Source organism: Exophiala mesophila (assembly GCF_000836275.1).
Source record: "Exophiala mesophila strain CBS 40295 unplaced genomic scaffold supercont1.4, whole genome shotgun sequence".
Taxonomy (NCBI): domain Eukaryota; kingdom Fungi; phylum Ascomycota; class Eurotiomycetes; order Chaetothyriales; family Herpotrichiellaceae; genus Exophiala; species Exophiala mesophila.
Genome location: NW_015622507.1, coordinates 3,272,592 through 3,292,930, shown reverse-complemented (window position 1 = coordinate 3,292,930; position 20,339 = coordinate 3,272,592). Strand labels below are relative to the sequence as shown.

The 20,339-nt window shown below is 48.9% G+C and overlaps 8 protein-coding genes across 10 annotated transcripts; 4 read left to right on the top strand and 4 right to left on the bottom strand.

Annotated features, from left to right (window-relative positions):
- The first annotated feature begins 210 nt into the window (after positions 1-210).
- PV10_06286 lies at positions 211-3,049 on the top strand. Of its 3 annotated transcripts, none has more exons than XM_016371061.1 (3): positions 211-429; positions 565-598; positions 647-3,049. In XM_016371061.1, the coding sequence occupies exons 1-3, from the start codon at positions 385-387 to the stop codon at positions 2,125-2,127; spliced, it is 1,560 nt and encodes a 519-aa protein (XP_016223354.1). In that variant the 5' UTR covers positions 211-384; the 3' UTR covers positions 2,128-3,049. The 3 variants fall into 3 exon arrangements, with proteins under 3 accessions (XP_016223354.1, XP_016223355.1, XP_016223356.1); XM_016371062.1 differs by having other exon boundaries at positions 493-598; XM_016371063.1 differs by lacking the exon at positions 211-429 and having other exon boundaries at positions 432-598.
- Positions 3,050-5,479: 2,430 nt separating this feature from the next.
- Positions 5,480-6,238, top strand: PV10_06285 (uncharacterized protein; the record flags this gene model as incomplete). Its single annotated transcript, XM_016371060.1, has 1 exon — positions 5,480-6,238. One exon carries the CDS (start codon positions 5,480-5,482, stop codon positions 6,236-6,238), a length of 759 nt encoding a protein of 252 aa, XP_016223353.1.
- A 1,301-nt stretch (positions 6,239-7,539) lies between these two features.
- Positions 7,540-7,815, bottom strand: PV10_06284 (uncharacterized protein; the record flags this gene model as incomplete). Its single annotated transcript, XM_016371059.1, has 1 exon — positions 7,540-7,815. One exon carries the CDS (start codon positions 7,813-7,815, stop codon positions 7,540-7,542), a length of 276 nt encoding a protein of 91 aa, XP_016223352.1.
- Positions 7,816-7,893: 78 nt separating this feature from the next.
- PV10_06283 (uncharacterized protein) lies at positions 7,894-10,270 on the bottom strand (the record flags this gene model as incomplete). The annotated part of the gene is made up of 4 exons (XM_016371058.1): positions 7,894-8,711; positions 8,761-8,878; positions 8,946-9,111; positions 9,171-10,270. 4 exons carry the CDS (start codon positions 10,268-10,270, stop codon positions 7,894-7,896), a joined length of 2,202 nt encoding a protein of 733 aa, XP_016223351.1.
- Positions 10,271-10,773: 503 nt separating this feature from the next.
- Positions 10,774-12,089, bottom strand: PV10_06282 (uncharacterized protein). Its single transcript, XM_016371057.1, has 2 exons — positions 11,293-12,089; positions 10,774-11,244 (listed from the first exon to the last, which is right to left on the bottom strand). Exons 1-2 carry the CDS (start codon positions 11,816-11,818, stop codon positions 11,069-11,071), a joined length of 702 nt encoding a protein of 233 aa, XP_016223350.1. The 5' UTR covers positions 11,819-12,089; the 3' UTR covers positions 10,774-11,068.
- Positions 12,090-12,922: 833 nt separating this feature from the next.
- Positions 12,923-14,807, top strand: PV10_06281 (adenosylhomocysteinase). Its single transcript, XM_016371056.1, has one exon. It carries the CDS (start codon positions 13,080-13,082, stop codon positions 14,427-14,429), a length of 1,350 nt encoding a protein of 449 aa, XP_016223349.1. The 5' UTR covers positions 12,923-13,079; the 3' UTR covers positions 14,430-14,807.
- A 164-nt stretch (positions 14,808-14,971) lies between these two features.
- Positions 14,972-16,693, top strand: PV10_06280 (ATP synthase F1, delta subunit). The gene is made up of 3 exons (XM_016371055.1): positions 14,972-15,266; positions 15,648-15,965; positions 16,099-16,693. The coding sequence occupies exons 1-3, from the start codon at positions 15,114-15,116 to the stop codon at positions 16,300-16,302; spliced, it is 675 nt and encodes a 224-aa protein (XP_016223348.1). The 5' UTR covers positions 14,972-15,113; the 3' UTR covers positions 16,303-16,693.
- Positions 16,654-20,200, bottom strand: PV10_06279 (uncharacterized protein). The gene is made up of 2 exons (XM_016371054.1): positions 19,544-20,200; positions 16,654-19,488 (listed from the first exon to the last, which is right to left on the bottom strand). The coding sequence occupies exons 1-2, from the start codon at positions 19,926-19,928 to the stop codon at positions 16,712-16,714; spliced, it is 3,162 nt and encodes a 1,053-aa protein (XP_016223347.1). The 5' UTR covers positions 19,929-20,200; the 3' UTR covers positions 16,654-16,711.
- Positions 20,201-20,339: the final 139 nt, after the last annotated feature.

Here is a 20,339-nt window from a genome sequence, read left to right as displayed (position 1 = left end):
TTGAAGTTGCGGCGGATCTGCAACCCCAAGCGTCCTTACTGTTCTAGGTTAGTAGGTCAGAACACACTAAAACATCACGCTAGCTCTGTACTAAAGGGAATTTTAATCCGGCCGGGGTCTCAGCCTAGAGCGGCAATGCAGACTTTCCCTCTCCTCACTTGGAGAAATATACATTTCCATGTTCCTGGATGCTGTTTCAATATCACATCTTTTCTCAACTCTTTCCTACAACAGTCCGTTGATCCAAATGGATAGACCATACTCTGCCCTTTGAACGTCCACCTTGGCTCGAAATGACTTCAACAAGACGATCGCCTGATTCTACTCTTTCATAATCAATCCTCTTGCTCTCCACAACCAACTTGACAAGTCCTTGCTGTCACGATGATGCACCCTGCGCGCAGGGCGTACGTCGAGGACGAAGCCCAGGTAAGATCCCATTTAGCGTTTGAGCTTTCACCGTGTATGCATTGTTTACAAATCTCCCTCAAGGCGCCGTCGTCGTCTCAGAGCAAGAGCGCTGCCATTATTGAACACCCAACTGACCCATATGGTCCTTAACAGGATCCTTCGACTGGCATCGATCTTGCCAATATCCGTAAGTCGGCCCCGAAGCCCGTATTTGACCATTATTGACCCTGTCTAGCCGTCGATCGCAATTATGACATGCCCTCAGGTGCTGCTGGCGTTGCGCCGGAAAAGGCCTCAGCCATTCTCTCCCAATTCGATCGAAAACGCCGTCTTGCTCAGATTGCAGTCCCTACCGATGACGGAAGAGTGCGAAGCCGGTTGCGGGAGATGGGACAACCTATCACACTTTTCGGGGAGGACTTGGCTGACCGCAGAGATCGACTGCGACAGCTCATGCTAGACGAAACCGAAGCACAAGACGGCTCTGTTCAAGATGTGCAGATGCAAGATGCTGAAGACCAGGCCGACCAAGAAGAGGAGTTCTATACTGAAGGCCTACCACAACTGCTTGAAGCCAGACGAGAGATCGCAAAATACTCGTTACCGAGAGCCCGAGACAGGATCGAGCGCCAGAAACAGGACTCCTCAATACCCTTGAGAACGCATATCAAGCATCGGAAAGAAATTAAGGAGAAGCTACAAGGCTTCGAGCTCTTCGGAACTCAGATTGCCGGAGAACGTCCAGTCAGCATTACTCGATTCTCGCCCAATGACGAGATCATCGCGGCTGGTAATTGGGGCGGAGGTATTAAATTGCTTGAAATTCCAACACTAAACGAAAAGACTACCCTGAGAGGCCACACTGGTATTGTTGGAGGCATCGCGTGGTATCCTGGTGCCACCCTGGATGGCTCAACCGTCTCTAGCGAATCACTCAACATTGCCAGTGGTGCAGGAGGCCAGGGCGGTGCAAGCGACATTCATTTCTGGAACTTGAACCAAGACACTCCCATTTCGACTCTTCAGGGCCACACTGATCGTGTATGCCGAGTCGAATTCCACCCTTCTGGCAAATATCTAGCATCCGCGTCGTTTGATACAACTTGGAGACTATGGGACGTAGAAACAACCACAGAATTGCTTCTACAGGAAGGCCATTCTCGACAAGTCTTTACTGTCAGCTTCAATTCAGATGGGTCATTACTTGCAAGTGGAGGTTTTGACAGTATTGGACGCATCTGGGATTTGAGAACGGGAAGAACCGTCATGATTCTGGATGGCCATATCAAGGAGATTTTCAGCCTGGACTGGGGTGTTGACGGCTATCGAGTCCTCTCTGGATCAGGCGACGGCTTCGTCAAGTGCTGGGATATTCGACAAGTTCGAGCTGTGGGTTCCATTGGTGCTCATAGCGGAAACGTCTCTGATTTGAGATGGTTCAAAGGGGCTGATGCCACTGCTTCTTCTTTGATCGAATCAAGCGGCGTCAAACAAGAATACAACCCGCGCAAGGCCGGTACTTTCTTCGTCACAAGTGGTTTTGACAAGAATGTGAACGTCTTCTCCGCGGACGACTGGTCTTTGACAAAACGTTTAAGTGGTCATTCAGGCAATGTCCTGAGTGTTGATGTTAGCACAGACTCAAAATGGATCGCCAGCAGTGGCCATGACCGCACCGTCAAGTTGTGGGGACGTGATGATGGACAAGGCATCTAGGTCATTGGCTGTCCGACTTTGCTTGAAGTCTCTGTTCCATGACCGGGTGAAACACAAAGAAGGCGTCGAGTTATAGACACATTCTCGTCGTCGCGCTCATAAAGCTGTTCCAGTTGGTCCAACAATGCGACCTGTGGTATCGACGCAGCAATTTCCTAGCTCAACAAAGACCTTTAATCTTTGTGAGCGGTACCTTTGATCGCCATACCTGATCGCCATTCTTTGTTCCTGGTCGGTCAGTCACTCTAGATCATCCAGGAAGTCAGGTTGACATGCCCATAAAATAGACTCGACTATAAAGGCATCTGACCTTCTTCTTGACATCCTCCTCAACTTGGATCAATCGCCTGCAATAAAGTATTCTGCTACCACTTGAAGACAACACCAACCAAATGTGCGATTGCGTCAACTATTATGTTGTCTACAGACATTGCGGCCATGCGTGTTGTATCGACATGATCATTTGTCACGAGCCCCACGATTACCATGTCCCCGAGATCTGGTACAGCATGGACTGGAACTGGTGCGTCAATTGCTACCGTGTCATCAGAACCGAGGAGCATGAATAGTTCCATGCTAGGAACATATGGACATGGTCAGTTGGAAAGTTCCATGGTTCTATGTCGTGGTAGGGAGAGATAGAGGGTGGAAGTAATGATTCTTGGTATGGGGGTCGAACAGTCAGTGTGTCGGCAAGCTCATATCCATCAGTCATTCGTACCATATCATGTGTCCATACGACTATGTCAGATGTATGGATATGTTGGAGGATCTGGCCGTGGATAAGACCAGACAACACGTCAGGATACATCCCCTGAGTCATGGTGGTGGCCTAGCTATCATCCATCGTTATCATGATTATACATACCTTTTCCCCAGAAATAGATATTTCGACCCAGACACTCCAGACACAGAACCCCTTATCATGACGGGTCGTCTGTTGAACTGACTCGAATCCAGTAACCCGTATATCACCCATGGATGAATGACACTCTCACCGATGGATTTCGATAGCAATACACGGTGTCACTCGGCTGTTCTCATATGGGCGATCGGTTGGAATATGGATCATGGGATAGGTATTCTGGTCACTCACTCGCTCACTTATATGGTACTCAATCAAATACATGATTCAACCCAGGAATATTTCTATAAGATAAATTCCTCTAGGATAGTTGCTCTCCTCAATTTACCCAGATCTACCTTCATATCAACGCTTATGTTCATCTCATCGTTGGGTCTTCATATGATAACACCCACCTCAATATATCCAGATCCCTCACCACCACCATCTCCACCACGAGCACCACCGGGTACTCCTCCTGGTCGTCCACCACCACCAACTCCCCCACACACTCCGCCGCTAAATTCGATACTTCCAATATACATCTTCAATCCACCACCTTCCTGAACATCCAGCAACAAGTTCAAAATGTGTACAGAACTCATCTATAGATGTACCTGCGGCCATACCGAGAGGGAAGACCGCCTATGCAGTAAATTACCGGATTGTGATAATGATCAGAAGATGCGACTGATTCGGCCGCGGGAATGTGCTCCGTGTATAAAGAAGCGGGAGGAAGCTGCTCATCCGCGTAAGCAGAGACGTGCTGTACCTGCGAGACTGAGTGATCGTCCTAGGGGCGGTGATGGTGATGGTGATGGTGGTGGGGAGGTTGGGGAGGTTGGTGAGAGTTCAGGAACACAAAATTAAGGTCTCCTGAGTACTCAGGAACGACAAGATCTAGACATATTTTCGGTAGTTAGATGACTTAGCTTGAAGAAACTCCATTGGTATAGACAAGTAGTCTCAATCTCTCCACTCTAACTTCCTTTCTAGGGTCTTTAGTTCTCATGAAGAATCGAGCCATCCAGCCGGCTGATGGGCTGGTTGCAATGTCTCAGGAAATAAAGAATCATGTCTTGAAATATCAGTCCAGATTGACAATGAAGAAAGACACTACTAAACAACTCCAATCTCTGCTCATACCCTCGACCATACCAGCCCAACCCCCTTTTTGTGTCTTTGTCTCATTTATTGCACATGTTCTCCAACCAGCTTTCTTCAACCGTGCTTTTCAGGATGGGACAACTCAAGTACCGTGAATGAGTATGTGAGTGAAGAATTTTCTGAAACTGAAACTGTATTATTAGTTGTGACTATCCCTTGAACTTGGGCTTTCTACTTCACTGCACCGAACAAGCCAAGCCCACGATTAGGATTGAGAAGGAGGAAGAAAGGTTGTGACGAGAACCACAATTTGTGAGAAAGGAACCAGAGTTCCAATCTCTTTCATTTCACCATCGTTTCACTATCATCTCGCCATCATTTGATACATCCTATCTCACACACACTGAAAAGCCTCACATTTCGCCGCCGCCGCGATGAGTGAAAATCAATCAAATTCAACGAACCAAGCGGGCTTGCAACAACTCTGTTTCTCCAACAAAACTGGGTAAGTGAACAAACATGTCCAGTCTCAAGAAAGAATTTGACCGAATATGATAAACTGACAATGACTTGACTACAGAGAATTGGATATCCCCTTCCCACCTGCCCGCGACCCCGAATCTATCAACATCCCCATATGTCCCACATTCGCCTTGAATTTCAAGGACTGCGGCTGTAAGTTGTCGTGGTCACACTGTTTTGTGGGTGAATGGGAGGGGGATGATGTCAATGCACTGGTTCTTTATGCACCGTGTGAGAAATGCTTGGAAGGTCAGTCCTGAGTGTTGGAAACTGAGCAAAATGTGATGTGCATGAGGAAAGAATGGTGGAAGCGCATACAGTACCAGCACAGCACAACACAGCTCCAGGAACAGTACAAACCTCTGGTCGACTTCTGGCCGATACTGCTGGACATCGTTGAATGGGAGGGGCAAGACCCGAAGGAAATTCCCGTGTGATTCCGATTCTTCAGAAGGAATCATGGAGTACCCATAGAACTCATGGAGTGGACTGGCTCACACTCACACTCAAACAATATTGAATGTCATTGAAAGAAAAGTGCACAATTCCAGTATCACTAAAATTCTCATTGAGTCATCCATCTCACCTTGGGTGAATAAACACCTACCGGTTACTGTGTGATCGATTCTGCCTGAGTCGCTGTCACCATAGGCAGAATGAAAAGGGTGACAGAGGACGAGTCAGTCGTTTGCATTTCACTTGGTATATGAGTGTCAGCCTAAACACTTCCATAGTTTAACCTCACCCGCGACCACGAAAACTCAGAGCACTTCGCGGCCCACCAACGTACCAATTCATTCACACCAACAACAGCAGTGCGTGCGACTGATGGACAACAACAACGCCAACTGGCCGCGCTCGAGCTCGACATCCTACCCAATGCCGCCGTCGCAGAATTTGGCTAATGTGAGGCCAAATGCAGGTCATGAGCGGGAAACCGTTTTGATCTACTGTTTCCGATGTGGCCACGAAGAGGCAGTCCATCAAATTGAGCAGAATCTGAGCTATTATGACGTTGTGAAGAGGGTCAGAGTTGAAGTTGCGATCAATGACCGGGATTGCGAAGATTGCCAATCGCAGTCGCAGGTGCAGACACTGAACCAGATCGGCGAAGAGCAGACGCCGCCGCCGCCGCCGCAGCCGCAGCAGCAGCAGCAGCAGCAGCAGCAGCAGCAGCAGCAGCAGCCTGACTACGACCCCGAGCTTTTGATTCAGTCAATGAATGAAGCGAACGAAGGGACCGAAGCGAACGAACCTAGACAAAACACCAATGCACTTGGATTTCCGGAACTAGAGAACCTCGCACACGAAGACTGGCTCGCAAGCGAAACTGCTGAATCCCTGCAAACATTCAACGATCAAATGAACGCGCTCGAGGAAGATGGAGAGCATAACGATCAAGATCAACATCCAGACTATGAAGACCCTGCAAGTTATGAGATCATGGAGGGCATGGAGCTGGACGAAACTCTCTTTGACCCAGAACACATGGATGTCTTTGGAGGAGATGAGCACGGAACGTTCGATGCAGAAGCAGGTGATGAGTTCATTAGGAGAGGGTATGAAAATGAGGTCAGCGACTGGGTAGATTATGATGCCTGGACTGGATATGCCGCAGAGGACAGCCACCGTTTTTGATCTACCTTACCTCTGAGGAGATGGGCGGCGCAGTTGTTATTGGTTGCTGACAAAGGGCCATGCATGGGTTTTGGAAAGTCAGAGACGCAGCAGCAGCAGCAGCATGAAAGCCGGAGTTTTGGAGGTCGACATTGTTGGTCCGCTTGGATAATGAATGACCAGTAGGGGGCATCGCCGTCTTTAGTCTAGAGAATCAAAAGGACATTCTCGACGCAAAAAATAGGGACGTATCTACTCATCAGTGATCAGTGAGACTGGAGAATCGAATGAGATGAGATGAGAAGAGATCAGATGTTGTCGTCTACCAACCAATCGGCAAACTTGCCCTATTATTCAAAAACATCCGGCTGCCACGTGACTGCACGTGTTTACCATACGTAAGCAAGATTTAATTTAAGAAACTTGCTCACTCCAGCCACGCGTAGCCATCCACCATCACAGACCTCTGACCAAGTCGAAACATGCTCTTCCTCCAGAAAACATGCTCGCGCGGCAGATTACAGTCGTCACTAAGTCAGAGCAAACACTGGTGCTCATGTTCAGAGTCGCGGATTTATCGATTGCCAAGATTGGTTGATTGTTGTTATTGAGTACCTTATGCATTTTCTCCATGTTTTACACTAGTGCGGTCGAGGTCATGCCGCATGCTGCACAGCCGTGGTCCTCAGTTTGATTGGTATGTGGCGGCCGTTGAGCATAATATGTAAATCACTACTCCGTAGATAGGTTTGAAACTGATCGACGATCGAGTTGGGTATGGGTATATAGATTCGTACATGCGCACTCGTGGACATGGTAGGTATCGATAAATCTACAAGGTCAACTACCTACTACCCCGTCCTCCCCTTGCCTTGCGTATAATTTGTTATTTGCGAGCATATCAAACCTCAGATCCAGTGATAAGATCTCCACGCTTTTTCGCCCAACAGCCCTCTCCGTCCTGTGACCATCCTTTGAAGGACACATCTTCCCAAGTTTGACTTTTTCCTCAACAATGTGTGGAGACTCCCATCTACCAGCAGCCCCAGAGTCCGGCGATCTCATAGCCATCATCCATCCAAATCCAACATCAACCTTCCGGGGTCGTCTGCAACTGTCGAACCGACTTCCCGGTGCAACCTCCTCAAGTCTGCAATGTAGTGGCCCGGATGGTGGTGAATTGTGTAATTCAGATGGTGGTATGATGTTGAGGGTGCGGATTCAGTAAGTCGATGGTCGCCATCAAGCTCCTCCTCCTGCACCGCATCAAGCTAATATGGTGATTCAGTAAATTTGGACAACCATTATCGCCGTGCTCGTTTTTAGACTCTGACTCCGAATCTGACGACGACGAGGCCTGTTCCAATCCAATTCTGCACTCGTTCTTGATCAATGCCGCCACAGGCGCGTCTTCCAGTGGTGTGAGATTCAATCTCGGTGTTGGGGGCGAAGGGATCGTCGGCAGAACGGTTTCCATCTTTGATAGTCGCCGTGGGAAAGTCCTCGGTGAAGGAGTAATTGGTTGGAGTTGAGTTGGTTTTGTTTCCCACTGTCATCGAGTTTTGAAGCGTGTTTGGCGTTGAGGAAATTCCGTTCATTTTTGAAACAGATATCTTGCATATGATGAGCAACACAACGTTTGGATCGAAATGTGATACTGCTTCCTCTCAAGTTCTTCACAGTAGATACCCCATCCATCCTGAGTCCTTTGTCATGTTGACATCGAACAAATTCAACTCTTCCGCCGTCCAATTGAACTGATCCCAGTTTGTATTCCCGTAAGTGGCTGCGTCATACGCCGCATTGAGGTTGGACGATGGAATTGCCCTATCGAAATTCTGATTCGGGGGGTATCCAGTCAGGAAAGCCGGGGTCATTGGTCTCGGGCCAGAATTGATGCCTGTGGCAATATTTGCTTTGGTCGTGGCGATGACTTGCATCAGAGGGCCAGACAGGTTATTCGTGGCTTGTCGACGACGGGCCTCGATATCCCCGACATCCAGCTCGTCTTCCGAGAACTGCCCTGACCGATGCATGTGCCACATTTTGAGCTTCTGCCAAACAAATCCAAATGCTTCGGCACAAGGAGCTTGCCCACCTTCTGCAAGTTGGGCCATCCTGGTGAGTATCGCGTCCAAGTAAAAAGTGACCTTGAGCTCGGGGGAGTATATTGCGCCCAGCTTGGAGTCAGGGGCATATATTAACCAATGTAGTTTGATTAGCACAACCATGGCATATGTGTTCCACACGATGTACAGGTTCGGGATTGAGCGGGCATAGTCAATCTCCAGGGAAAGATAAATGTCAAGAAGTTCATGCGTAGATCTCATGATGGTCGACAGAGCGTCAATATGAGAGGCGGTGAAACCATCTGAATTTTTCGGTTGAGCCGGCACCGTGTCTGAGAGTCGGAAGTCATCGACATTATGCTCCTGGTGAAGAGCTATCTCATGGATGTACACATTTGTGTACGCGGCCACATGTCGAATCAATCCTGTAGAGCTTGTTAGAAATTGAGAGCAAGCATTGTTTCTTTCGCATACTCTTGTCTACCGTAACATCCAGATTCTTCTTCCATATCTCCAATTGTCGCTCAAAGCCTTTCAGCTGGTACTGGATTCTGGGATCGAGAAAATTGACGTCTGCAGTTGGGTCGTCCATCTAAACATTACACTTTATCAGAATGTCCTTCGAAACTGGGAGATGCTGTAAAGCTCTGCAGACTTACATTGAATGCAACTGATGCCTCCTCCATGAGTCGTTGTAGACCGACCATAGCGCAGAGCCACTTGTCGCTTGCGTTTGGATACCCGTTGTCCTTCATAAATGCCATGCATTCCTCGAGGTGCATTGTGTACCTCACTAGACTCGGGAGACGAAGAAGGGCTGTAACGCTGTTGCAAACGTGAAAGTTAGCCTGCGATTCTAGTCGCATGATCGCATAGGTGGTTACCTTGCAGCACCAAGATAGCATGCCAGCCAAGTTCTCCTCGATTCCAAAGCGTCTTCTAGTGAGCCTCTTAGTTCACCCTTTTTCCTCCTTCCGAAGCCCAGTTCCAGACCCATCAAAACTGCAGAATGAATACATTGATTGAAGGCTAGATCACGCGCATTTCTGGGTCGGATGTAGTATTGAGAATTCAAGATAAGAGCCTGGCATAGATCCAGTGACTTTTCGCCGTGGAAGAGGACCTTCTCAGCCAGTCGACGATTTAATTCAACGGACAGGGCCGGTTGTGCTGTAGGTTGAACGACAGGGCTTGCAATTGTCAAAATGGTCAGAAACAGTGTTGGTTTCTGTACCCGGAGGTCTTGCGCACTCATGCGAGGCGGAATAACCACTATGGGAGAGGTGGCGCACATCTTCTCTTTGAAGTGATAGAACATGGCGGTGGCGGTTTCCATACTTAAGTCACCTCGTTCCACCACGTCCACGTAGTTTTCTTTGAGCTGGCCAATGGTGTGAGGCATGCAGAAGGTCTCCTGTTCGGGTACAGCGTCGCCTTCGTAGCTTGGAAAGGCAGGCTGTATGAACCTGCGATCGTAGGTGGCCATAGGGTTTGAAGTGACAGGGGTATCTTCGGCTTTTGAGGGGTCTGACAACGAGCGTGTTGTTTGGCGGTTCACAGGTGAGAGATTAGAAGGTGACTCCGACTGTTGGCCTTTGGCAAGTAATGCCTCTGTGAGAGCATTGATCTTTTTCTCCAGTTCGGCCACTTTATGGACGGTTTTCTGGCGCTTTCGAGGAGGACCTGGCATGATGCATTCCCTGTTGACCTTGGCACAACTGCTACATGCATCCTGTCCTTCCACCGGTAGACATCGGATTTTCATGTTTCTGCAAGCAATGCAGGCGCGGGCGCGCTTGACGCGCCTTGGCCTTCCATTTTCCTTGCCAGAGGCTTCCAAGTCATCCTCAAAGGCCTCGGGAGATTGGGACGATGAGTTTTGGTCTAGCTGTGCATTGTTTTGGAGGACAGATTGATCGTCGGCCGCGTGTGAATCGTCGCTCCGATTGTTGCCGTATATCTTAACTTGACTTTCGCGGGCCATCACCGCGACCTCGGAAATGAGAGTTGTAATCCTCGATCGTTGATTTGATAGAAGTTGGTGTAGTTAGTGGCTGCTCGTGGACATGTTGTAGAGTCACAGATCTTGATGTGGAGCCATCCAGTAGGCGAGTGATTAGCAATTCGAACAAGGTAACAAGTGCGGCCTCAGTGAGCATGAGAGATGCATATTTGTTCCAGCCAAGAGAATAGAGAGTCTTATAGATTGATTATTGGTGACAAGTCGAAACAATGATAGCAACTACGGCAGAGGAAGGTCGTGGTGGTGGATTGAGAAGATACAGGAGGACGCCTTTGGGCCTTTGGACATCACCGTGACTGTGGAGTTCAATGATGCTTTGAGGTGCTTAAATGGTAGGGTTTGGAGCTAGGCCCAAGGGAACTAATCATGACTCAAAAAACTCAATCAAACCTGATGGATGCCTGGAGTGTGTTCAGCCGAGTAGCACTGTCAGAGTTACACGGCGGCAGATGTGCTGTGTGGCTGTCGAGTCAAAGCCGAATACGTAGCGAACAAATCAGGCAGACACGTGCAGATGAGATCTGATAGGTCACATGACTGACAGGATGAAAAGTCACGTGTATGTGCTCACTTGCTTTGCAATCAATTGATAGAATTGACCCATCTTCCCTTTCCGCCAACGACGAGAACCCGAATGGAAACATCTGCCATCATCTTCCCAGAAACTCCATCTATGATGCTCGGAACGCTATGCAATACAATCAATCCGCTTGGCTTCTCCCTTTGTCTTGTGTCGCCGCACAATCATCTCCCAAGAATCTAGGGCTGTCTATGAGGCCACGGCGAGAATGACCACGACTCAATATTGTCTTCAACGGTAAGCCGAACGCCATGAACATCAATTATCTCGTACATCTTGGGGATGCATGCTCGAGCTTGTTTGTGCCATGGTCCCTTTCCCCCATTGATCGCGTCTTGCTTGCTTCGCCAAAGGCCTGTCACGGTTAGCAGGATCCAGTAATAAGGGTAAAGGATTGACTTACAAGTTGCGAGGTTCCGATTTTCCAAGTCAGGCTCACCAAACCAATACTTCAAAAGTCCGCCGCTGGCAGTTGCCTCGACGTGAGATTGTTTGTCAAGGGCAAAGAGCAAAGGCCGGTCAATGTTTGTTTTCAGCTTGGATCGAAACTCGACGACATAGAAGTCCTGCTTAGTCCACCGATATCCATGTTGCTTGGCCAGCTCCTTCAGTTCTGCAAAGATTTCTGACCATTTGAAAGCGTCTTCGTACTTGACTGTGGCATAGTCGGGTGTGGCAGCCTCGAGTTTGACCAAGGCCAGTGCCAGAAGCCGGAATGGGGTATCGACGGTCTGGAGATCTAATTGGTGTTCACGGTCGGTGTATGGCGAGACGACAAGCCAGTCTGAGGAAGAGCTCGACTCATCGCCACTGGAAGAAGGACTTTCCACTTCTACTGTGGAGACCGTGGCAGTTTTGTTGTCAATGATTGCGTTTGTTTGCGGAAGGCGGTCTGGGATGACACTTGGGGTGGTAAGGATGGAAGTCATGGTGCTTTCGGTCGTGGGAGAGGGATGGAGGCTAATGGTCACAGCGCGATCAAAGATTGAGAAGGGTGAGAAGCTTTAGAGATCAGATAGAAATGCGAGACAGTGATATTAGAATTGAATTTTGGAAGTCTTTGTGGTGGTGGGAGTGGGATATTGTGCCAAAGCATGAGGCGATCACGCCATATTGGCCTCCAAATATGTGCGAAAGGAGTCATCGCGGTCAACAATCAACAAGAGGGAATATAAAGGACACTGACGGAACGAAGGCAGATTCATGACAATCAATGGATCGCGCATCCCCAAACGGTATGGCAATCCAGTATCTATTAGCTGCATAGCTTATCAATGATCGCTTCGTTGGCATTCTGGAAGCTGGGCGGTTTCAAGCAGACGGCTGCGTGGCGGTGCATGACTGGGACTTGAGGAGGGGACAGTAGGCGCTGAAAGTCAGCTCAACACTTTTTGAATGGATCATGATTTCATTTGTGTAGAGAAACGATGATGTACCTGCATCAACATGTGCCCTAAACCCCAGAAGGCGTATTGATCTGGATGTTAGCTTCATGTGGGGGAAGACAATGGCTGAAAGAGAGTGTGAGAGTGTGTGGCTTGCAATGCGTGTGGATTTTTGATTGGACTCGGTAGTGACGGGCCGCAGAAGGCCAGATCAATGGACAGAATACTTACCTAATTATTGCTTATGATGGGTGGAACGGGGGACCTAACAGGTAGTAATTGCCCTTTTCCTAGGCGCAAGGGCAGCCAACGAGCGCCCATAGTTGCCCAACACTGCCCATAACGGGCCCTCGTTGGTAGCCTCTTGTAAGTCCCTCGTCGAATGCGGACGGAGGAAAAAAAACCGCCATTGTGCCACTGGAAATTTCCCACCCCGGCAGCCGCCCCTGCCATGATTGGACATTTGAAGTCGGACAAGTAGTTTTTCCGTTCCTCTGCCTCTCTTCACTGGCGAGTTTTACTTGACCGTAGCTAATCAAGTCGCAAGGAAGGTGGCCAATGTGGGGAGTGAGGGGCGACTTTGGACGCAGTTGCTTTCCTGCCTCCCCGTTACATGTTGAGAAAAAAGTTCCATTATTGACCGCTATCTACAAGACAACACTGACTTCTTACCTACCTACCACTCCACATCCTTGTCCTCATCTTCATTACCTCTCCTATTCTACCCACCCAATCCTTTTCACTCGCCCTTTTCACTTGCTCCTTGTTTCCACGTCAAGCACCTTCTCATCTCATCCTCTTCACCATGGCTGCTCCTGCTGGAAAATTCAAGGTGGCCGACATCTCGTTGGCCGCCTTCGGTCGTCGCGAGATTGAGCTCGCCGAGATTGAGATGCCAGGTCTCATGGCCATCAGAGAAAAATATGCTGCCGATCAGCCTCTTGCCGGTGCCAGAATCGCTGGCTGCCTTCACATGACCATCCAGACCGCAGTCCTCATCGAGACCCTCACCGCCCTCGGCGCTGAAGTCACCTGGTCATCCTGCAACATCTTCTCCACCCAAGACCATGCTGCCGCTGCCATTGCCGCCGCCGGTGTCCCCGTCTTTGCCTGGAAGGGCGAGACTGAAGAAGAATACGAGTGGTGTTTGGAGCAACAACTGAAGGCATTCCCCTCCGGAAAGACCCTCAACCTCATCCTCGATGACGGTGGTGACTTGACTGCCCTCGTCCACAACAAATACCCCGAACAGCTCAAGGGCTGCTACGGTGTCTCTGAGGAGACAACCACTGGTGTTCACCACCTGTATCGCATGCTCAAGGACAAGAAGCTTTTGGTGCCCGCCATCAACGTCAACGACTCGGTCACAAAGTCCAAGTTTGACAACTTGTACGGATGCCGAGAATCTCTTATTGACGGAATTAAGCGAGCCACTGATGTCATGATTGCTGGCAAGGTTGCCGTCGTCGCTGGCTACGGTGATGTTGGCAAGGGATGTGCCCAGGCTCTTCACGGCTTCGGTGCCACCGTCCTTGTCACTGAGGTGGACCCTATCAATGCCCTCCAGGCTGCTGTTTCAGGCTACAGAGTTGTCACCATGGAGGAGGCCGCTCCTCTCGGCCAAATCTTTGTCACCACCACTGGTTGCAGAGATATTCTCGTTGGAAAGCACTTTGAGGTCATGCGAAACGATGCCATTGTCTGCAACATTGGTCATTTCGATATTGAAATCGATGTTGCTTGGCTCAAGAAGAATGCCAAGGAAGTCCAGAACATCAAGCCCCAGGTTGACCGATATCTCATGCCCAGCGGCCGACATATCATCCTTCTCGCCGAAGGTCGTCTTGTTAACCTTGGATGTGCCACTGGCCACTCTTCATTTGTCATGTCCTGCTCATTCTCCAACCAAGTTCTTGCTCAGATTGCCCTGTACAAGGCCGAGGACGAAGCCTTTGGCCAGAAGTACATTGAGTTTGGCAAGACTGGTAAGAAGGAAGTCGGTGTCTATGTTCTTCCCAAGATCTTGGATGAACAGGTCGCTCTGCTTCATCTGGACCACGTCAACGCCAAGTTGACCAAGTTGACCCCAGTGCAAGCCGAGTACCTTGGACTGGAAGTCGAGGGACCATACAAGTCCGACATCTACAGATACTAAGCGGTGTACAGCAGTATGTCACTGCTTATGTCTTTGCATATCTTTTGGCGTTTGGAGGAAAAGATCTGTCTGATCTTATTTCTAATGCTCAACGCATGAAGAAATTTGACCGGTCGAATATCGTCGATAACTGCGGGGTAGGCTGCGGAGAAAATCATGTCTCAACGAAGTGATGATAAATCTACGGGATGGAATACCAAAAGTCAGTGGTTGATTTCATTCAATCTGATGGTCATCAGATTGGCATGATGCAATAGAGTCAAGTCCTTCAACGGACTACTCGGGAGAAGCTTCATCAGCTTCCTCACAGATACCCTCAAATAGATGAAGAAGAGATTCTGTAATAAATAACCAACAGTGTTGAATTTTGAATGGTGATATATGTATTACTGTTGTCAATAATCCCATCTCCATCCATTCTCCACCCCTAAAACGTGACCTGGCCTCCAAAGGCGAGAAGATCCACCACCCAAATTCTTGGCACTAGCTTCCCAAAACAGCATAGCTCAATTTTCAAGCAAGCAAAGCAGCTTTGCAGACCTCCGACATCCCATCACGAATCTGATCTCTGTGTCTGAAGCTCGATTGAAAAAGAGAGAGTTAACCCTCACGACTCTCCACTCCCCTCGACACACACACACCTCCTCCCTTTCTCAACCCATCGCACAGATCGACTCCTTCAAGATGATGTCGTCAAGGCTTATGCGGCCAGCCTTTGCCGCTGCCGCCCGCCAAACAGCTCCTCGAACGGCGATCCGAACCTACGCTGCCGCTGCGGTCGACTCGAAGCCTCCTGTTGCTCTGTTTGGCTTGGATGGAACATATGCTAATGCTCTGGTACGTGATGTGCAAGAATTCCTTTGGAGGTTGGTTTGGGGGTGTTGGGGAGCTAGAAGGAAAGAGAGGGCAGGGGTTGAGATTGAAGGTTGGGGTTGAGGTTGGGGAAGAGGGTGTGAAGAAGCTATATTCATACACTTCGCATGATCCGGAGACAGCTGTTTGAGACGAGGAACTTGGTTCTTGTCTTTCCCAGCTCTCATGAATCTCTATTTGCTCTTGATCCCCTCAAGAATCCCCCAACCGACCAACCAACCAATCCAACCCTCAACCCCTGCGCTACACAAACCTCCTTCCTCACCACCACCACTGCCTCCTTCCATCCTCCTCTCCCCCCTCTCTTCCTACCTATATATACTAACCCTCTCTTCTTCTCAATAGTACACCGCCGCCGCCAAGACCAACAACCTCGACCCCACGGCCAAGGCAATCGCCTCTCTCTCATCCATCTTGAAATCCGATCCAAAACTCCAAACCATCCTTGCCGCACCCACACTATCCGACAGCGACAAGTCACAAATCGTCGCCGAGCTTGAGAAACACACCGGTGGTGCCGATAAGAGCGGAACAGTCAAGAATCTTCTGTCCGCTTTGGCTGAAAACAACCGTCTCAGTTTGTTGGAGGGTGTGGCTGAAAAGTTTGGAACTTTGATTTCCGCTCAAAAGGGCGAGTTGGAGTTGACTGTTACGAGTGCTGCGGTAGGTTTCTTTCCCCCCCCCTTGTTCGTCATTTTCAACATGTGGTTGATTCTCTTTTTCTTTTCTTTTCTTTTCTTTTCTTTCTTTCTTTTGGTTTTGTGTTATTAATTCTAATCCCTTCTCTATTCTCTAGAAACTCGAACCCAAACTTCTTCAACGCATTGAACAAGCCATCGCCAAATCCGAGTATAGCCAGGGCAAGAAACTCAAGACTGTGGCTGTGGTCAACCCGGAGATTTTGGGTGGTTTGGTCGTTGAGGTTGGAGAACGGACTATTGATCTTTCTGTCTCGCAGAAGATTGCTCGTCTCAATAAACTCTTGACCGATGCTGTGTAGATAGATATACGGGTATCTACATCTCCATCTCCATCTCCCTAGGCGAAAAATGTGGATCGATATTGGAGAACAAAAGAAAAGATTCTGCCTATAGGTCCTTTTCCATAAATGTGCAAAGAGAGGAATAGAGAGATCGAGTGGTTGGTGTGTCTTGATCGGTTTGTGGGCTGGTGGGCAGTGTGTATCAGGAAGTGCTAGTGGTGGCAGTGGTAGTGGTCACAGAGACCAACTGAGAACTCAAGTGTGTGTAGTTTCGTTGACTTTGGTCCGAGAGAACCCAAGTCATATCGTACATAAAATTTTAGATTGGGACAGCTTTGCCTAGTCAATTACCTCATCTCTGATTAAGTTGGATGCGTACGATTAAGTATATTAAATGAGTACGTGCTCGCCTATACATTTATTTTGGCTAATCCAGTTGCGCCTCAAACTCGTCTTCGTACACAGCAACGCTTTCGTCCGTCTTGATGCGACTGAGTTGTTCCGTCACGTACCTCTCGTAATGACTATCCGCCACTGATTTTCTCCTCTCCTTCTCCAACGCATCCTCGCGACCGAATGCGTCCGAATCGGATAAGGTCGAGGTAGGGATGTCTGGGAAATATCCTCTATCGGCATCCTCACTGCCATCAGCATCAGACTTGTGGTCTCCGTTGACGCTAGAAACATAAGATTGACGGCGGCCAATGGATCTGCTGGTGGACGATCTTCTCATCTTTGGAGTTCGCATACCCTCGGGACCAGGTGTGCTTGGTGCATACGAGCCTTTGCGGGTAAGTCCACGGCTGAGAATGTCGTCAAAGTAATGCGCTGCGGCAGTGCCAGGGGTTCGTGGAGTTTGAGGTAGTCTGCAATTGATACCTGTATCGTGGATCATCTTGGCCATTAAGCCAGTCCAGCCACACTGATGGCTTGCACCAAGTCCACGACCAGTATCGCCATCGAAGAACTCAAAGAACCACAGATAGTCTTTCCAGTGAGGATCAAAGTCAAGAGTATCATTGCCCGCATTGATGGCGCGACGGCCATCGTTGTCCCTCACCATCAAATGTTGGAGGCGATGCTGAATCTCTTCGGCCACACGTCCCAGATGCATGTAGTCACCAGAACCCGTAGGGCATTCAATCTGTAGACTCGTGCCATAGAACATATAAAATCGAAGTAGAGATTCAACGAGTAGGAAGTTGACTGCAATCCAGATCGGGCCACGCCAATTGGAATTTCCTCCAAAGAGTCCAGAGTCACTATCGCCGGGGACGTAGCTGACCTTGAATTGTTGTCCATTGACGTCCATGCTGTAAGGATGGTCTTCGTGATACTTTGACAGGGATCGAATGCCATGTTCAGAGAGGAATTCGGTCTCGTCAAGCATACGCTTCAAGATCTTCTCAAGACGTTCCTTGCTGACAAGTGATAGCAGGAGTCGCTCGTCTTTACCTCTCTTGCGCATGGAAGCAATATTACGCTCAGCCACGTCGTGACGATTCTCGATAAACCAGTCCATGCGACGTTTGAAATTGGGGAATTTGTTGATAAGCTCGGGCTCCAGCGTGAGCACGGCGTAGAGGGGAATCAACCCAACCAGAGAACGAACTGGCATTTGCTGTGACCATGGCCCGCCCCATGAGATAGCATCGTAGTAGAAACCATCTTCATCGTTCCACAAAGATTTCTCACCGCCTCCAGCCCGGAATGACATGGCATCAGAGATGAGGATGAAATGCTCAAAGAACTTTGAGGCAATATCTTCATAGGTCCGTCGATGCTTTGCAAGTTCGAGGGAGATGTTGAGCATGCAAAGACAGTAGAATGCCATCCATCCTGTACTGTCGGCTTGCTCGAGCACACCACCAGTGGGAAGAGGCTCGGAACGATTGAAGAGACCGATGTTGTCGAGACCAAGGAAGCCACCCTCGAAAACATTCTTCCCATCAAAGTCCTTTCGATTGACCCACCAGGTAAAGTTGAGCAATAACTTTTGAAATACGCGCTCCAAAAAGTCGAGATCTTGTCTGCCATACATCTTCCGTTCAATCTTGAAGGTTCGGAAGACGGCCCAAGCATGTACAGGGGGGTTGACATCGCCAAAATTCCACTCGTAAGCAGGTAATTGCCCGTTGGGATGCATGTACCACTCCCTGGTGAACAAGTCGAGTTGCTTTTTGGCAAACTCAGGATCGACCATGGCGAGTGGAATGCAGTGGAAAGCTGAATCCCATGCTGCGAAAAAGGGATATTCCCATGAATCTGGCATGGACAAGATATCATCGAGATACATGTGCTTCCAGTGAGCATTTCTAACGTTTTTCCGCTCAGGAGGAGGAGGTGGCATATTGGGATCACCATTCGCCCACTGATCCCAAATGAAATAGTAGTGCTGTTTGCACCAAAGCATGCCGGACAAAGCTTGTCTCTGGATATTCCTGATGTCATCTGACATGGGAAGAGGGCTGATGCGGTAGTAAAACTCGTCGGCTTCTGTGCGCCTTTGCTCCATGATATCATCGAGCAATTCCTCATTCAGGTAGCCATCATACTTTTTGGAAAGACGAAATCTGACAACGGCACATTCGCCTGGTGGAACGCCATCTCCTTGGCCAAAGTCATACCATGCAGCAGCTTTGGTACCGGTGCAACGGGGGTTGATGGCTCCTTTTTCTTCGTCAACGATCCATCTATGGAAGGCATCCTTGACATAAGGCTGCTTGCTCTTGGAGCCATAGAGCTTTTCGTGGTTGGTATCATTTTCGGTAAACATCAATTGAGGATGAACGTCATCGGCCTCTGGGCCACAGCCAGGCGAGGGAGACAATTGGAAGAAACGAGTGCCGACTTTGTGATGTTTTGTTTGGGCCGTCATTGGGCCTACCATTCGGATGGAAGGTTTCAGCTTTTCAGGCTCATGTCCCCAGGTCCAGGTATTTCTGAACCAGACGTGAGGGATGATATGTAGCGGGGCAGGCTCTGGACCCCGGTTGTAGGCAGTGACCCGAAAAAGCAGTTCTTCTGGATCATCAGTCTCCTTTGCAGTTTCAATGAAGATGTCAAAATAGCGATCATCTTTGAAGGCGTCAGAATCAATGATGTTGAATTCACGCTCCTCTTTTCCTCTTGTCGCATTTTCTTTGATCAATTGCTCGTAAGGAAAGCGACCTTGAGGGAGTTTGTAGAGGTATTTCATGTATGCTGAGAACTTTGTCAGTTGGTGAACACTGGAGAGGCCAAGGGTGGGGAAACTTACAATGAGTGGGAGTGTTATCGAGGTGAAAATGAGCCTCTTTGAGACTCTCACCATGATTGCCTTGAGGATTGCTCAGACCAAAGAGTCTCTCTTTCAAGAAGTCATCCTTTTCATTCCAAAAGGCAAAAGCAATGTTCTGCACTCCATGGGTGTCTGAGACACCAGCGATACCATCTTCACCCCATCGATAAGCTCTTGAACGGGCCTGGTCATGGGAGAAATGGCTCCAGGCGTCTCCGTCACTCGAGTAATCTTCACGGACAGTAGCCCATTGTCTTTCAGAGACATAAGGACCCCATTTCTTCCAATACTTCTTGCGCTCTCGATCCTCTTTTAGACGTTTCTCCTCTTCACAAAGATATTCATGATGATCAACGACAACCATCTTGAACAGTTGAGTCGGACAGAGACAAGGAGAGGAGGGAGAAGGGAATGTATGCTGGACAGGTTTAGAGTCGGCCGGTTTGGGTCTTTCAGCGCATGTCAGTGCGGGGATGAGATGCGATGGGCTGGGTCTTTGAGAGGAGAAGCAAGCTAGACAAAGACGGAGCAGACACTTGGATCTCTATCGACTGAGGATAAGAGACTCGATGCTGCGATGCAAGGGACAGAGGGATCGGAGAGATAGAAGGAGAAAGTCAATGCAAATGGAAAGTGCAGGTGAAGAAAACTTGGGATCAGCGTTGTCAGTTGTCGTGCTACCGGGTTTTTGCTTTCGCAGGTAAAGTTAAGGCTGGTGATGGGCAAGAATAGGCATGCGGGTAGCTGCAACCAAGAGACAAACTAAATCATCATC

Bases quoted from the DNA above. Each gene is read 5' to 3' on its own strand.
- PV10_06279 (XM_016371054.1), bottom strand. From the start codon at position 19,928: ATGGTTGTCGTTGATCATCATGAATATCTTTGTGAAGAGGAGAAACGT. The intron at 19,489-19,543 runs GTAAGTTTCCCC...CAAAGTTCTCAG, and splicing joins CGATAACACTCCCACTCATT to CATACATGAAATACCTCTAC.
- PV10_06280 (XM_016371055.1), top strand. From the start codon at position 15,114: ATGATGTCGTCAAGGCTTATGCGGCCAGCCTTTGCCGCTGCCGCCCGC. The intron at 15,267-15,647 runs GTACGTGATGTG...TCTTCTCAATAG, and splicing joins GAACATATGCTAATGCTCTG to TACACCGCCGCCGCCAAGAC. The intron at 15,966-16,098 runs GTAGGTTTCTTT...TCTATTCTCTAG, and splicing joins TGACTGTTACGAGTGCTGCG to AAACTCGAACCCAAACTTCT.
- PV10_06281 (XM_016371056.1), top strand. From the start codon at position 13,080: ATGGCTGCTCCTGCTGGAAAATTCAAGGTGGCCGACATCTCGTTGGCC.
- PV10_06286 (XM_016371061.1), top strand. From the start codon at position 385: ATGATGCACCCTGCGCGCAGGGCGTACGTCGAGGACGAAGCCCAG. The intron at 430-564 runs GTAAGATCCCAT...GGTCCTTAACAG, and splicing joins ACGTCGAGGACGAAGCCCAG to GATCCTTCGACTGGCATCGA. The intron at 599-646 runs GTAAGTCGGCCC...GACCCTGTCTAG, and splicing joins CATCGATCTTGCCAATATCC to CCGTCGATCGCAATTATGAC.
- PV10_06282 (XM_016371057.1), bottom strand. From the start codon at position 11,818: ATGACTTCCATCCTTACCACCCCAAGTGTCATCCCAGACCGCCTTCCG. The intron at 11,245-11,292 runs GTAAGTCAATCC...TAACCGTGACAG, and splicing joins AAATCGGAACCTCGCAACTT to GCCTTTGGCGAAGCAAGCAA.